This window comes from Triticum dicoccoides, chromosome 7A (assembly GCF_002162155.2).
Source record: "Triticum dicoccoides isolate Atlit2015 ecotype Zavitan chromosome 7A, WEW_v2.0, whole genome shotgun sequence".
NCBI classification, from domain to species: domain Eukaryota; kingdom Viridiplantae; phylum Streptophyta; class Magnoliopsida; order Poales; family Poaceae; genus Triticum; species Triticum dicoccoides.
In genome coordinates this window covers 176,802,198-176,820,148 of record NC_041392.1, presented here as the reverse complement: position 1 = coordinate 176,820,148, position 17,951 = coordinate 176,802,198, and the positions used below count along the sequence as shown (strand labels likewise).

General features: G+C 50.0%; 1 protein-coding gene across 1 annotated transcript; it reads left to right on the top strand.

Annotated features, from left to right (window-relative positions):
• Positions 1 to 225: 225 nt before the first annotated feature.
• On the top strand, positions 226 to 1,886 carry LOC119330914 (3-ketoacyl-CoA synthase 6-like). Its single transcript, XM_037604050.1, has one exon. It carries the CDS (start codon positions 260 to 262, stop codon positions 1,739 to 1,741), a length of 1,482 nt encoding a protein of 493 aa, XP_037459947.1. The 5' UTR covers positions 226 to 259; the 3' UTR covers positions 1,742 to 1,886.
• The last annotated feature ends 16,065 nt before the right edge of the window (positions 1,887 to 17,951 follow it).

Sequence of the window (17,951 nt, the reverse complement as noted above, 5' to 3'; positions counted from 1 at the left end):
TATTTGCAAAGAACCGTGCATGTGCTTCATTTATTTCTAGGTGGGCCATTGGAATGTAATAGATGCTTATGATCTTTCGGATCGGAATGTTTCCTCCATGACGTTGTAATGGCAGTGTCGGCCAACAGCGCAAAAGGCACGACGCAAAACAGTTGCACGCATGGACCGCCCTGCGCTTTAAAACGACCCGAGTTCGATCGAGCACCTCAACACAGATGAATCAAAGCCAGAAAAAAATCGGCACGTCCACTCCGGCAACATGGGGGGCTCACCACTCCATCCCAACAAGCACCTCCTCAAACCCCTCTACCAGCTGCTTGTGAACAACTTCCTCGCCGTCGTCGTCGTGCCGGCGACAGCCGTCGGCGTTCTCCACAAGGCCGCGCAACTCGGCCCCGACGAGCTGCTCATCCGGCTCCATGGCTTGCGGCAGGTTCACGTCTTCCTGGCCGTCTTCCTCCCGTTCGCCTTGGCCACCCTCTGCCTCATGCGCCGCCCTCGCAGCGTGTACCTCGTGGACTACGCTTGCTGCCGGCCGAAACCCAATTGCCGCGTATCCATGGGCTCCTTCACCGAGAACGCTCGCAACATGCCGTACCTCGACGATGGCAGCTTCCGCTTCTTGACGCGCATGCTCGAGCGCTCGGGCCTCGGCGACCAGACCTACCTCCACCCTTCCTTGCACAATATTCCCCCGCGCTGCAGCCTGAGCGACAGCCGCGACGAGGCGGAGCAGGTCATCTTTGCAGCCATCGACGACCTGCTCGCCAAGACGGGCATAAGTCCCGGAGCGATCGACATCATCGTCACCAACTGCACCGCCTTCAACCCGACGCCGAGCTTCACCGACATGATCATAAACAAGTACAAGCTCCGAAGCGACATCCGGGACGCCCACATCTCCGGGATGGGGTGCAGCGCGGGGGTGATCTCCATGGAGGTCGCGAGGAACCTCCTGCGGGCGGCGCCGCGTGGCGCGCACGCCCTGGTGGTGTCCACGGAGACCACCTCGCTCATCAACTACACGGGGAAGAACCGCGCGATGCTGCTGCCAGCCGTCCTGTTCCGCATGGGCGCGGCCGCGGTGCTGCTATCGACGTCCAAGTCTACGTCCCGGTTCCGGCTCACGCACGTCGTGCGGACGCTCACCGCCGCGCAGGACAGAGCTTACCGGTGCGCGTACCAGGAGGAGGACGACGAAGGACAGACGGGAATAAACCTGTCCAAGGACCTCGTGGCTATCGCCGGCGAGACGCTCAAGGCAAACATCGTCGCAATAGGGTCGCTGGTCCTCCCACCATCGGAGAAGCTGCTCTTTGCGCTGTCGTTCGTTGCGCGGAAGGTGCTCAACAGAAAGACCAAGCAGTATGTTCCAGATTTCCGCACGGCCTTCCAGCACTTCTGCATCCATTCTGGTGGCCGTGCAGTGGTCGACGCGGTGCAAACTAGCTTATGCTTATCAGACGAGGACGTCGAGCCATCACGGATGACGCTTCACCGGTTCGGGAACACGTCCAGCAGCTCGTTGTGGTACGAGCTTGCATACATCGAGGCCAAGAGACGGACGCGCAAGGGCGACCGTGTGTGGATGGTCGGGTTCGGCTCTGGGTTCAAGTGCAACAGCGCCGTGTGGGAGTGCATCAGGTCGCCCAGCAACAGCCCTATTGGCGCGCCATGGGCTGATTCCATTCATCATTATCCAGTATTAGGGGTTGGGGCGTCACCTGGTGGAACCTCCTGAGGCGGGTTTATGCGCACTTATGTTGTCTCAGCACATTCAGCAGCCATGTTTCATCCGCAGTCTTGGATCAAATACATTAATATGAGTGTATGCTATAACATTAGGATCTCTTGATAAGTTGGATGTAGCCATATAAAATATTCATTACAACCATTCCTTGATGGATCAATAAGAAAAACTGTGAATAAGCTTATAATAGAATCAATTTCAATGTGTATGTATGATAAGTTGCTCCGCCATCTACAAAACTGAGAGATGGAAAAGGGAGAGAGAGCTGCCATTAGATGGAAACCTATATAAGAAAGAGGGGGAGGAAGAGCAACAAACCTAGGAGTGCGCCAGCTGTTGCTTGCTGGATCGAGCTGCTACTGCTTCCTTCCGTCGCCCTCATCCATCTCTACGTCTCCTCAATCCACACCACCTTGTCGGTGACCTTTTTAGAGAGATTTAGAGGAATTCAGATGGAATCCAGTTAACCTAATATGACATCCCAAAAAAAGAGATGTACATCAAAGTAAGCAAACCTTCCAGCAAAAGCATCATACAGGAGACATGATGATTACTATATCAAAAAGATATCTTAACTGGAAAATTAAGCAACAAGAATACCACACTTGAATTGTTGTAGTTACTTAGGAATATAGATTCTTACTTTTCTTTCAGAGGCCCAATATCCTTAATCACTTTGAGCAAATTTTACTTAAACAAAATATCTAAGAGTAAGCTCTGGTTGATGTACTTGACATAAGTTCAGTTCAGCAAAAGTACGGAAGTAACACAAAGTTCTGAAGCTTTTAGCATTCTAAAGGCTTGAAGGATACCTGACCTAGACGGTGAGACCGTCGAACTGGACTACAGACTTCAGCAACGACATAGTCCCCAGTCAACACAGACAATTCAACCGCTTAGTACAGTACATCTCCCATCACCCGGTTTATGTGCAATATGAAATAACCAAGAGATTGAAATGGTACCTATAACACGTGGTTTGCAACACAGATGCCAAAATCAAACAGCAAGATCCAGAATATATCATTGACTTCGCAAGCTCCAACCTGGGCACCAAATCTGATAACATACGCAAACAAAAGAAAATTCACTTGCAGAACAATTCACACTACTGCAGTATGCTTACGTCTTAGGGGTAAGAAAGAATATGGCGGCTCACCTGAGCACCACATTCCGCAGTGGAGCAGGCCACAGCAGGTGGCGGCGATTACCACGACTGCTAGGCGTGTGGCGGAGACGGATCTGGGTATCTGACTAACAACCTACATCTACAAGTATTTAAATTCCAAGCTTTTCAAGTGTATTGCCCAGCATCACAAGCAATGTCAAGTTCAGGAATAGCTGACCCACCTGGGTTCTGTGATAATGGATTCTCCACAACAAGATCAGTGAGGGAGTCCTGGATTAGGAGGTGTTCGGATAGCCGGACTATACCTTCAGCCGGACTCCGGGACTATAAAGATACAAGATTGAAGACTTCGTCCCATGTCCGGAAGGGACTTTCCTTGGCGTGGAAGGCAAGCTTGGCGATACGGATATTCAGATCTCCTACCATTGTAACCGACTCTATGTAACCCTAACCCTATCCGGTGTCTATATAAACCGAAGGGTTTTAGTCCGTAGGACAACAGACACATCAACAATCATACCATAGGCTAGCTTCTAGGGTTTAGCCTCTCTGATCTCGTGGTAGATCTACTCTTGTACTACCCATATCATCAATATTAATCAAGCAGGACGTAGGGTTTTACCTCCATCGAGAGGGCCCGAACCTGGGTAAAAATTTGTGTCCCTTGCCTCCTGTTACCATCCGGCCTAGATGCACAGTTCGGGACCCCCTACCCGAGATCCGCCGGTTTTGACACCGACATTGGTGCTTTCATTGGGAGTTCCTCTATGCCGTCGCCGTCAGGCCCGATGGCTTCTACGATCTTCAACAGCGATGCAGTCCAGGGTGAGACCTTCCTCCCCAGACAGATCTTCGTCTTCGACGGCTTCGCACTGCGGGCCAATTCACTTGGCCATCCGGAGCAGATCGAAAGCTATGCCCCTGGCCGTCAGGTCAGATTTGGAAGCTTAAACTACACGGCTGACACCCGCGGGGACTTGATCTTCGATGGATCCGAGCCATTACCGAGCGCGCCGCACTGTCAAGACAAGCATGATCTAGCTCTGCCGCTGAACAGTGCCCTGGAGGCCGCACCCGCATCGGCTTCGACCCTTAATTCGGAGCCAATTGCGCCGATCGAGGATGGGTGGTTGGACGCCACCTTGGGGGCTGCGATCCCAACGGCGATCGAGCCGAACACCAGCCCCGCACTCCGCGAGACTCATGATTCCAAGGAGTCGGACTTCTCTCCGGACTCTGAACCATTCGCGCCTCTGCCAATCGAATCCGATTGGGCGCCGATCATGGAGTTTACTGCCGCGGACATCTTTCAGCACTCGCCCTTTGGCGATATTATAAAATCACTAAAGTCTCTCTCTTTATCAGGAGACCATGAAGAACCAGCGCCTATTAGGCCCTGGAATGCCACCTCGTCATATGACGTATACATGGTGGACGCACCAAAAGATGACGACGAGGAGCGGAAGGACGCACCGAAGGCTTGTTCCCTCGAAAAGCAGTCAAAGCGGCGACGCAAGCGCCGCCCCAAATCCGTCCGGGTAATCAAACCGAACAAACAAATCCTATCAAGGATAATGGTCCGGACGACATAACGCCGTACAGACACCCGGAGCAGCAGACTGCCCGTAAAAGGCTTGTTGCCACTGCGAGGAGCCTGAAAAATCAGAAGCAAAGGCTCAAGGCCGCGCAAGACACACTCCAATTCAGATGGAGTAAAATACTCAGCACTGCAGCAAGGTACGGCGACAATCGCCCCTCCAAGAGCTACCCAAAGCGAAAGTTGCTACCTGAATTCGATGAGGAGGCCCCAGAACCCCCACAACCAAATATCAAAGCAACCACCTGGTCGGATAGACGACCCCTCTACCAACACAGAGCGGCACACAACGCCGCTCACAATGTAATACGCGACCCCTGCGAGGGCTCGCACCCAAAGGACGGTGCAACAAGATCCATCTATGGACCACGCAAGTGCGCCCCAGCATACAATGCAACACAACAAACATCCGAACTACGTGGTACACCCAGCTACAGGGGTGCCGCACACCCCCTATGTTTCACTGATGAGGTGCTGGACCATGAATTTCCAGAGGGATTCAAGCCCGTAAATATAGAGGCATACGACGGAACAACAGACCCTGGGGTCTGGATTGAGGACTACATCCTTCACATCCATATGGCTCGACGAGATGATCTCCACGCCATCAAATACCTACCCCTCAAGCTCAAAGGGCCAGCTCGTCACTGGCTCAAAGGCCTCCCCGAAAGCTCCATTGGAAGTTGAGAAGAGCTCAAAGACGCCTTTCGGGCAAATTTTCAAGGGACTTATGTCCGACCTCCGGATGCGGATGATTTGAGTCATATAACTCAACAGCCTGGAGAGTCAGTCCGAAAGCTTTGGAACAGGTTTCTTACTAAAAAGAACCAGATTGTCGACTGTCCGGGCGCCGAAGCCTTGGCAGCTTTCAAGCATAGCGTCCGTGACGAATGGCTCGCCAGACACCTCGGCCAAAATACGCCGAGAACGATGGCCGCATTAACAAACCTCATGACCCGCTTTTGCGCGGGCGAGGACAGCTGGCTAGCCAGATGTAGCACCAGCGACCCCAGTACATCTGAAGTTAGAGATGGAAACGGGAAATCACGGTGCAACAGCAATAACAAACGTCGGATTAAAGAAGACAACATGAAGGGCACGGCAGTAAATGCCGGATTCAAAAGCTCTCAGCCAGGTCAAAAGCCGCCCCCTAAAGGCACCAGGGATGAACTGTCCAGCCTCAATAAAATTCTGGACCAAGTATGCCAGATCCATAGTACCCCTGGTAAATCTGCTAATCATACCCACAGAGAATGTTGGGTCTCCAAGCAGTCTGGCAAGCTCAACGCCGTACACAAGGGAGAGGATACACCAAGTGAAGATGAGGACGGGCCTCCCAAACAAGACACGGCGGAACAAAAGAAATTTCCACCAGAAGTCAAAACAGTAAACGTGTTACACATGATCAAGGGAAAAAACAATGCGGCACTCTCTGGAAAATATACCCAAGTGCCTGTCACCACGAAGTCCTACCACTGGTCGTCTCAACCGATCACTTTCGACCATCGCAATTACTCAGCAAGTATCTGGCACGCAGGATGAGCTGCCCTGGTATTAGACCCAGTAATTGGCGGATATCACTTCACACGAGTCTTGATGGACGGCGGCAGTAGCCTAAACCTAATATATCAGGATACAATCCGCGGGATGGGGTTAGACCCAACACAAATTCACCATAGCAATACTACCTTTAAAGGAGTAACGCCAGGCCCAGGGGCTCGTTGTACGGGCTCCCTCTCATTACAAGTTACATTCGGCTCCCCCGATAACTTCCGTCGTGAGCATTTAACTTTCCACATCGCTCCGTTTCAAAGTGGCTATCAAGCACTGCTCGGACGCGAAGCTTTCGCTCGCTTTAATGCAATACCACACTACGCCTCCCTCACACTCAAGATGCCCGGTCCACGTGGCATCATTACAGTGCACGGAGATATCAAGCGCTCTCTGCGCGCCGAAGAGAGTGAGGCTACCTTGGCAGCCAAACACTAAAGGCGTCCGGACCAGCGATCGAGTCCGGTGCCACTATTTACACCGAATAAGTAATCACACCCCTATTTGTTAATACAAGGGGCTCAGCGCGCGCAGACAAGTGGCAATTTCTTATCATCTTCAATTATACATGCTTTCTTTAAAAACTATCTTTTTGCACGACAACTTTTTCACTTAACTTCTTCTCTTTTACAGACGATCATCATGCTACACCCGTCCAGGATACGGCACAACGGAGACACAGGCGCAGACTTGCAGCAGGGACCCGCTCAAAGGATTCTTTTTAGATTAAGACCCTGCGTAAACCTTTTTTACTGTCTCTTGTTGATACATATCCACCGTTGTGAAGGATGCTGACGTCTTGGCATGTGGCCACGCCAGAACAATGCACGTACCTGGACACAAGGGGCTTCTTACAAAGGCCATTATTTAGGCCCGGTTTATACCACAAAGACCGAATACCTTAGGGAGTGTTTGGCGTCGTGAGTTTGGCCCTATATGCATCAGCTCCGAATCATTGTCTTTGGTCAAATGTTGGGTTTGCCCGGCTCCTGTGTTTTGGTGCCTTACGTTCCGCTTTACCGGCTAAGGTAGCACCAGGAGAACTACTGCGATTGTGCCCTGGTTCATCCAGACGAGCACCTCAGTAGAGAAATCCGAAAACTGACTGTCATGATATAGCGTGAGACTGGTCAACCACTCGATGACCTATGGGAATGTTAGAATTCCTCCGCCTTAACGAAGGGCCGTTTTCCGGCCAGTCAGGTGCGCACCCCGAGATCGGGAGAGTGCGGAGCCACCAGGGGCTATCTAGTAGCCCCACTGTCAAACTCCTATGGCTAAGTGAAAGTGTTAAAGCATTATAGTCCGGTTGCCTCGCTCGCTCCGCCATCACCTCCTTAATAGGACCAAGACGTTGGGTTAAGTGTGAACTCGTGTTTTTGTTAGCACCTCCGCATTATATGTGTGGGGGTTGAAGCCGACGACTGCAATCTTTCAGGTTATACACACGTATACAAAAACGGGCGCCCAGGAGGCATCATATTACTTTCAGGAAAAATTATAAAAATAGCCTTATAAAACTCTATAAAAGCATTTCGCTTACAATGAGATTACATATCACTCAAACATAATATTTTTTGAGCACTGGGTCTCTACCAAACGGGCACCCTCAAGAACTTCTTCAAAGTAGTGCTCAGCAGCCTTTCGACCTATGGCCGAATCCCGCGCAGCAACATTGGTAGCATCCATCTCCGCCCAGTATGCCTTGACACGGGCAAAGGCCATCCGTGCGCCCTCTATGCACGCCGACCTCTTCATCGCATCAATGCGCGGCACCACATCGAGTAACCGCTGCACCAAGCTGAAATAGTTGTTCGGTTTTGACCCTTCCGGCCATAACTGATCCATAACAGACCTCATGGAGAGTCCGGACAACCTGTTTAGTTCGGTCCATTCGGCTAATTGGTCAGTCAATGAAAGTGGACGCTCGGGAGTATGGAATTGTCTCCAAAACAGCTGGTCTACTCCGCGGTCCGTCTGACCCTGGAAGTACTTGGCCGCATCGGCAGCGCTCGCCGCCAAATCCATATACACATCCTCCGAGCTCCACAGCCGATCCAGGGGGGCATACCGTTGATCTCCGAACTTCCTCCGCAACATAAAGGATTTCCCAGCTACAATAACCTCGACTTCCCATAGCTCCTCCTTCTTTGCCCTCGTAGCAAAGTGGAGGTCCTTTCTCGTCGCAGCAGCCTTCTCAAGGTCCGATGCCTTCACCTGGTTTTCCTTTCAAGAACCCGGCAACGGTCGGTGGCGGCTTTTAATTCTATGGCCATCTTGACCATCTTGTCTCGGCTCTCGCCATGTGCGGCCTTCTCAGCTTGCAACTCTTCGGCCGCCTTTAAAGCAGCCGCATTACCCAACCTCGCTTGTTCCTTGGCTCGGGCAAGTTCTGCCCGCAAGGCTTCAACAGTGGCAGCCCCATCTGCAGTCACAACATATTAAAGATACTGGCATCATGCTACTCTTTCTATGTGACGTTCACCAGATAATGACACTTACCCTGTGCCTCGTCAAGCCTTTTGTTAACAAGCTCGATGTCGGCATCTGCCGCATCCAACTGCCGTTCTAAATGGGCAAAGTCGCTAGTCCGGTTAGCCACCGGAGCTTCCATCACCTGCACATAGAGGCAGTATGGTTATTGTTGGGGATCGTAGCAGAAATTCAAAATTTTCAATGCATTACCAAGATCAATCTATGGAGCAATCTAGCAACGAGGGGAAGGAGAGTGCATCTACATACCCTTGTAGATCGCTAAGCGCAAGCGTTCAAGTGAACGGGGTTGATGGAGTCGTACTCGTCGTGATCCAAATCACCGATGATCCTAGTGTCGAACGGACGGCACCTCCGCGTTCAACACACGTACAGACCGGTGACGTCTTCTACGCCTTGATCCAGCAAGGGAGAAGGAGAGGTTGGGGAAGACTCCATCCAGCAGCAGCACGATGGCATGGTGGTGAAGGAGGAGCGTGGCAATCCTGCAGGGCTTCGCCAAGCACCGCAGGAGAAGAGGAGGACTTGGGAGAGGGGGAGGGCTGCGCCAAGCCTTGGGTGCGGCTGCCCTCCCACCTCCCACATATATATAGGGGCAAGGGAGAGGGGGCCGGCCCCCTCAGATCCAATCTGAGGAGGGGGCGGCGGCCAAGGGGGGTTGCCTTGCCCCCCAAGGCAAGGGGGCGCCCCCCCTTTAGGGTTCCCCCAAACCCTAGGTGCATGGGCCCTAGGGGGGCAGGCGCCCAGCCCACTAAGGGGCTGGTCCTCTCTCCACACACAGCCCATATGGCCCTCCGGGGCAGGTGGACCCTCCCGGTGGACCGCCGGAACCCCTCCAGTGGTCCCGATACAATACCGGTGACCGTATGATGACTTCCCATATATAAATCTTTACCTCCGGACCATTCCAGAACTCCTCGTGATGTCCAGGATCTCATCCGGGACTCCGAACAACATTCGGTAACCACGTATATCTATTCCCTATAACCCTAGTGTCATCGAACCTTAAGTGTGTAGACCCTACGGGCTCGGGAGTCATGCAGACATGGCCGAGACAACTCTCCGTTCAATAACCAACAGCGGGATCTGGATACCCATGTTGGCTCCCACATGCTCCACGATGATCTCATCGGATGAACCACGATGTCAAGGATTCAATCAATCCCGTATACAATTCCCTTTGTCCATCGGTACGATACTTGCCCGAGATTCGATCGTCGGTATCCGATACCTTGTTCAATCTCGTTACCGGTAAGTCTCTTTACTCGTTCCGTAACACATCATCCCGTGATCAACTCCTTGGTCACAATGTGCACATTATGATGATGTCCTACCGAGTGGGCCCAGAGATACCTCTCCGTTTACACAGAGTGATATCCTATGAAGATGTGTTTGTCCGCTTTGAGTTCGAGCTTCTCCGGCTGAAGCCCTAAGCATCGCATCCCCAAACATTAAGAAACGACAACTTTGGTTTCTTGCCAAACCAATGTTCATATGACGTCGTCTCAACGGACTTAGATGGTGTCCTATATAAAGTGAATGCAGCTGTCTCTAACGCATAACCTCAAAATGAAAACGGTAGATTGGTAAGAGACATCATAGATCGCACCATATCTCATAAGGTTCGATGACGACGTCCGGACACACCATTACCTTGTGGTGTTCAAGGTGGCTTCAACTGTGAAACAATTCCACAATGTCTTAAGTGATTGCCAAACTCATAACTCAGAAAATCCCCTTTTGATCAGATCGTAGGAACATGATCTTATTGTTATGATGATTCTTAACTTCACTCTGAAATCGCTTGAACTTTTCAAACGTTTCAGACTTGTGTTTCATCAAGTAAATATACCTATATCTACTCAAATCGTCAGTGAAGATGAGAAAATAGCGATATCCACCGCACGCTTCAATTCTCATTGGATCACATGCATCAGCATGCATGATTTCCAACAAGTCACTTGCCCGTTTCATTGTACCTGAAAACGGGGTCTTAGTCATCCTGCCCATCAGGCATGGCTCGCATGTGTCAAGTGATTCAAAATCAAGTGACTCCAAACATCCATCGACATGGAGTTTCTTCATGCATCTTACGCCAATATGACCTAAGCGGCAGTGCCACTAGAAAGTGATACTATCATTATTAACTCTACATCTTTTGGCGTGAACATGTGTATTACCACGATCGAGATTCAATGAACCATTCACATAGGGTGCATGACCGTGAAAGGTATCATTCATGTAAACAGAATAACCATTATTCTCTAATTTAAATGAATGACCGTATTGCAATGAACATGATCTAATCATATTCATGCTCAACGTAGACACCTGATAACATTTATCTAGGTTCAATACTAATCCCGAAGGCAGATGGAGCGTGCAATGGTGATCTCATCAACTTTGGAAACACTTCCAACACACATCGTCACCTCGCCCTTAGCCAGTCTCCGTTTAGTCCGTAGCTTTTGCTTCAAGTCACCAATAATAGCAACTGAACCGGTATCCAATACCCAGGTGCTACCAGGAGTACTAGTGAGGTACACATTAATAACATGTATATACTTTGAAGTTGCCAGCCTTCTTATCTACCATGTATTTGGGGTAATTCCGCTACCAGTGACCGTTCCCCTTACAATAGAAGCATTTAGTCTCGGGTTTGGGTTCAACCTTGGGCTCCTTCACTGGAGCGGCAACTGGTTTGCCATCCATGAAGTTTCCTTTCTAGCCCTTGCCCTTCTTGAAACCAGTGGTCTTGTCAAACCATCAACACTTGATGCTCCTTCTTGATTTCTACCTTTTGCGGTCTTAAGCACCGCGAACAGCTCCAGGATCAACTCCATCCCTTGCATGTCATAGTTCATCACGAAGATCTAGTAGCTTAGTGATAGTGGCTAGAGAACTCTAACAATCACTATCTTATGTGGAAATTTAACTCCCACTTGATTTAAGTGATTGTAGCACCCAGACATTCTGAGCACATGCTCACTAGCTGAGCTATTCTCCTCCATCTTGTTAGCAAAAGAACTTGTCAGAGGTCTCATACCTCTCAACACGGGCATGAGCCTGAAATCCCAATTTCAGCTCTTGGAACATCTCATATGTTCTATGGCGTTCAAAACGTCATTGGAATCCCGATTCTAAGCCGTAAAGTATGGTGCACTAAACTATCAAGTAATCATCAGGATGTGTCTGTCAGGTGTTCACAACATCCAGAAACGACGTTGTAGGGGTTTGCACATCGAGCAGTGCATCAAAGACGTAAGCCGTCTGTGTAGCAGTGAGGACACTCCTCGGACTATGGACCTAGTCCGCATCATTGCTTACAATATCTTTCAACTTAATCTTTCTCTAGGAACGTATTGAAACAGGGAGCTACAACGTGAGCTGTTTATCTGCAACATATTTGCAAAGACAATTTAGACTATGTTCATGATAATTGAGTTCATCTAATCAAATTATTTAACGAAGTCCCACTCAGATAGACATCCCTCTAGTCATCTAAGTGAAACATGAACCGAGTCAACTAGGTCGTGTCCGATCATCACGTGAGATGGACTAGTCAACATCGGTGAACATCTTCATGTTGATCGTATCTTCTATACGACTCATGCTCGACCTTTCGGTCTTCCGTGTTCCGAGGCCATGTCTGTACATGCTAGGCTCGTCAAGTCAACCTAAGTGTATTGCGTGTGTAAATCTGGCTTACACCCGTTGTATTCGAACGTTAGAATCTATCACACCCGATCATCACGTGGTGCTTCAAAACAACGGACCTTCGCAACGGTGCACAGTTAGGGGGAACACTTTTCTTGAAATTTTAGTGAGGGATCATCTTATTTAAGCTACCATCGTTCCAATCAAATAAGATGTAAAACATGATAAACATCAGATGCAATCAAATAGTGACATGATATGGCCAATATCATTTTGCTCCTTTTGATCTCCATCTTCGGGGCTCCATGATCATTGTTGTCACCGGCATGACACCATATCTCCATCATCATGATCTCCATCATCGTGTCTTCTTGAAGTTGTCTCGTCATCTATTACTTCTACTACTATGGCTAACACTTTAGCAATAAAGTAAAGTAATTACATGACGTTTATGTTGACACGCGGGTCATAAATAAATTAAGACAACTCCTATGGCTCCTGCCGGTTGTCATATTCATCGACATGCAGGTCATGATTCCTATTACAAGAACATGATCAATCTCATACATCACATATATCATTCATCACATCCTTTTGGCCATATCACATCACAAGGCATATGCTGCAAAAACAAGTTAGACGTCCTCTAATTGTTGTTGCAAGTTTTTTTATGTGGCTGCTATAGGTTTCTAGCAAGAACGTTTCTTACCTATGCAAAAACCACAACGTGATATGCCAATTTCTATTTACCCTTCATAAGGACCCTTTTCATCGAATCCGATCCGACTAAAGTGGGAGAGACAGACACCCGCTAGCCACCTTATGCAACTAGTGCATGTCAGTCGGTGGAACCAGTCTCACGTAAGCGTACGTGTAAGGTCGGTCTGGGTCACTTCATCCCACGATGCCGCTGAATCAAGATAAGACTAGTAACGGCAAGTAAATTGACAATATCGACGCCCACAACTGCTTTGTGTTCTACTCGTGCAAAGAAACTACGCACAAACCTGGCTCTGATACCACTGTTGGGGATCGTAGCAGAAATTCAAAATTTTCTACGCAACACCAAGATCAGTCTATGGAGTAATCTAGCAACAAGGGGAAGGAGAGTGCATCTACATACCCTTGTAGATCGCTAAGCGGAAGCGTTCAAGTGAACGGGGTTGATGGAGTCGTACTCGTCGTGATCCAAATCACCGATGATCCTAGTGCCGAACGGACGGCACCTCCGCGTTCAACACACGTACAGCCCGGTGACGTCTCCTACGCCTTGATCCAGCAAGGGGAGAAGGAGAGGTTGGGGAAGACTCCATCCAGCAGCAGCACGACGGCATGGTGGTGAAGGAGGAGCGTGGCAATCCTGCAGGGCTTCGCCAAGCACCTCGGGAGAAGAGGAGGACTTGGGAGAGGGGGAGGGCTGCGCCAAGACTTGGGTGTGGCTGCCCTCCCACCTCCCACATATATATAGGGGCAAGGGAGAGGGGGTCGGCCCCCTCAGATCCAATCTGAGGAGGGGGTGGAAGCCAAGGGGGGTTGCCTTGCCCCACAAGGCAAGGGGGGCGCCCCCCCTTTAGGGTTCCCCCAAACCCTAGGCGCATGGGCCCTAGGGGGGAGGCGCCCAGCCCACTAAGGGGCTGGTCCTCTCTTCACACACAGCCCATAGGGCCCTCCGGGGCAGGTGGACCCTCCCGGTGGACCCCCGAAACCCCTCCAGTGGTCCCGATACAATACCGGTAACCCCTGAATTATTCCGGTGACCGTATGATGACTTCCCATATATAAATCTTTACCTACGGACCATTCCGGAACTCCTCGTGACGTCCAGGATCTCATCCGGGACTCCGAACAACATTCAGTAACCATGTATATCTATTCCCTATAACCCTAGCGTCATCAATCCTTAAGTGTGTAGACCCTACGGGCTCGGGAGTCATGCAGACATGGCTGAGACAACTCTCCGGTCAATAACCAACAGCGGGATCTAGATACCCATGTTGGCTCCCACATGCTCCACGATGATCTCATCGGATGAACCACGATGTCAAGGATTCAATCAATCCCGTATACAATTCCCTTTGTCCATCGGTACGATACTTGCCCGAGATTCAGTCGTCGGTATCTGATACCTTGTTCAATCTCGTTACCGGTAAGTCTCTTTACTCGTTCCGTAACACATCATCCCGTGATCAACTCCTTGGTCACATTGTGCACATTATGATGATGTCCTACCGAGTGGGCCCAAAGATACCTCTCCATTTACACGGAGTGACAAATCCCAGTCTCGATTCGTGCCAACCCAACAGACACTTTCGGAGATACCTGTAGTGTACCTTTATAGCCACCCAGTTACATTGTGACGTTTGGCACACCCAAAGCACTCCTACGGTATCCGGGAGTTGCACAATCTCATGGTCTAAGGAAATGATACTTGACATTTAGAAAAGCTTTAGCAAACGAACTACACGATCTTGTGCTAGGCTTAGGATTGGGTCTTGTCCATCACATCATTCTCCTAATGATGTGATCCCGTTATCAACGACATCCAATGTCCATGGTCAGGAAACCGTAACCATCTTATTGATCAACGAGCTAGTCAACTAGAGGCTTACTAGGGACATGGTGTTGTCTATGTATCCACACATGTATCTGAGTTTCCTATCAATACAATTCTAGCATGGATAATAAACGGTTATCATGAACAATGAAATATGATATAATAACTAATTTATTATTGCCTCTAGGGCATATTTCCAACAGTTATTACCTGGGAATATGATCTTCTATTCGTCGTCGTTCCTGACGACAACCAGAGTCTCAGGGGCTACTATCTACAAGGGCACACCTAGCATGTGCAGGACTATCATACATTCTTTTACGTACCTCAAAACCTGTCAGTAGACTCATAAAAGCTTCATGCAATCCGCTTTCGGCGGACAATATTCTCTCTATCACCGTATCCATCAGCACACGGTGTTCATCTGAGATGGCCGCTCGCCCCACCAACTTCCTCAGCACATCCGATCGCACACTAGACGGTGCCAGACTCTTTTGTCTGCTCTCTTCGGGAGCCGGACACTGGGAGCTTCGGGGGTCAATGGGATTATCTTCTGGCCTCACCGGACTCGGAGAGGCCCTCCGCGACGACACTTTAGGGTCGCCCGCTTCCGGAGCGGAGGAGTCCAGAGGAGGCGTTTCTCTCTCCATCATCTCTGGAAGAAGAACCCCTGAAGATGAGCTCATTTGAGAGGGGCTAAGGACCTAACTGCAAAAATATATGCAGTGGTTATCTTCTCAGAAGAAAAAGATGGCATATCTGTACTATTAAAGTATTTCGGGTCACTTATGACTCTTGGGGCAATTGATCCCCTCGCGGACTTTGTGCGGCAACGGTGCCCCCCGAGGTAGGACCCTCTGTGGGAGACTTCTTCTCCCGTTTGGAAGTTTCGGCTTCCGAATCCCCGGGCGCAGTTCTTTTCCTCTTCTGGTAGTCTTCCTTCATGGAGACGCTCGCTCCCTCAGCTAGAATGGGCAGCTTTGAGGGCCCGCGTCCGCCCGCATTACCCTCCGTAGTATTTTCCTTTAAGGGCTCCGGGCAGGGTGCGGTCTGGAGCATCTTTTCCAATACCGGATTTTCCAACCCCTCGGGGAGGGGGGCCGAACACCGAATCAACTTTGCCTTTGCTAGCCAGCCCTGATCAAAAGGCGAACTCTCAAAAATAACTTCATAAAAATGAGAGACAGTATGTTCGGTCGGAAGATTCCTTACCTGTTCAGCGGTGCGGGTACTGCTCAGGCCCACGTCCTCGGTGATTTTCGGACACTCCACCTGAGGTCCGCAGAATGACTTGTACATCTCCTAGTGCGTCAAACCGAGGAAATTTTGAATGACACACGGTCCCTCGGGATTGAACTCCCATAAGCGAAGGGGCCGGCGTTTGCAAGGCTGGACTTGGCAAACCAACATAACTTGTGCTACTGCAACCAAACTGAAATCTCCATCAAAGAGATCTTGAATGCGGCTTTGCAGTATAGGCACGTCCTTGGCCGGACCCCAGCTCAATCCTCTGCTAATCCATGACATCAGTTGTGGTGGAGGGCCCGGGCGGAAGACAGGGGCGGCCGCCCACTTGGCACTTCTAGGAGCCGTGATGTAGAACCACTCCTATTGCCACAATTCAGACACCTCTGGAATGGAACCTTTGGGCCATGCGGCTCCCGTCATCTTGCGTATTGAGGCACCTCCACACTCCACATGTTGCCCCTCGATCGTCTTCGGTTTTACTTCAAAGGTCTTGAGCCATAGGCCAAAGTGAGGGGTAACCCGGAGGAAGGCCTCGCACACAACGATAAATGTCGTGATATGAAGAAAGGAGTCTGGAGCTAGATCATGGAAATCTAGCCCATAGTAAAACATCAAGCCCCTGACAAAAGGATCCAATGCAAGGCCTAGACCTCGGAGGAAGTGGGAGACGAACACGACGCTCTCGTTGGGTTCGGGGGGAGGGGACGGCCTGCCCCCGGGGAGGCAGCCGATGCAGAATCTCGGCGGTCAGATATCTGGCCTCCCTCAACTTTTTGATGTCTTCTTCCGTTACGGAGGAAGGCACCCATCGGCCTTGAAGGCTAGATTCGGACATGACTGAAGGTTCGGAGCACCTGACCTGAACTTCGGGCGCTTGAGCTTGAGGTGGGGGAAGGATTCGATTGAGCATGAGAGGAAAAAATAAAAGCCTGGTCCCTTTATAAAGAGGGTGAATATCAAGCGTCCTCTCCGTGTCCGTTTGGACTTGCCTATAATTTAGGAATCCTAGGCGCGGTTGGGTTACCCATGCCCGTATTGATGAGAATCCCGGAATAAGGGGACACGATCTCTGCTTTAACAAGACGTGCCAAGGAAACTACCTCGCATAACGCGCTGAGATGGGACAGTAAAACGGTTCGAATAAAAGCTTGGCCGTGGTGTGATGTCACACTATGGAATACGTTAGCAGATTAGATTTGTGTAAATTCTCTCTATGACAATATGTGGAAACTTATTTTGCAGAGCCGGACACTACCTTTGTGTTCAAAATCTTCTATGAAGTACTTGGAGGAGGAACCCGCCTTGCAATGCCGAAGACAATTTGCACGCCGGACTCGTCGTCATTGAAGCCTGGTTCAGGGGCTACTAAGGGAGTCCTGGATTAGGAGGTGTTCGGATAGCCGGACTATACCTTCAGCCGGACTCCAGGACTATGAAGATACAAGATTGAAGACTTCATCCCGTGTCCAGAAGGGACTTTCCTTGGCGTGGAAGGAAGGCTTGGCGATACGGATATTCAGATCTCCTACCATTGTAACCGACTCTATGTAACCCTAACCCTATCCGGTGTCTATATAAACCGGAGGGTTTTAGTCCGTAGGACAACAGACACATCAACAATCATACCATAGGCTAGCTTCTAGGGTTTAGCCTCTCTGATCTCGTGGTAGATCTACTCTTGTACTACCCATATCATCAATATTAATCAAGCAGGACGTAGGGTTTTACCTCCATCGAGAGGGCCCGAACCTGGGTAAAACTTCGTGTCCCTTGCCTCCTGTTACCATCCGGCCTAGACGCACAGTTCGGGACCCCCTACCCGAGATCCGCCGGTTTTGACACCGACAATCAGGAACACCGTCTTCATTCTTGGTGACCAGTAGCACATAACTTTCTTTTGTCAGTAGACACATCTAGCTTATTCAATTGAATCATTAAACCTGTTGATTATGAAAGCTCGTGGCGAAGATAC

Excerpts from the sequence above, each read along its gene's own strand:
- LOC119330914 (XM_037604050.1), top strand. The coding sequence starts at position 260 with ATGGGGGGCTCACCACTCCATCCCAACAAGCACCTCCTCAAACCCCTC.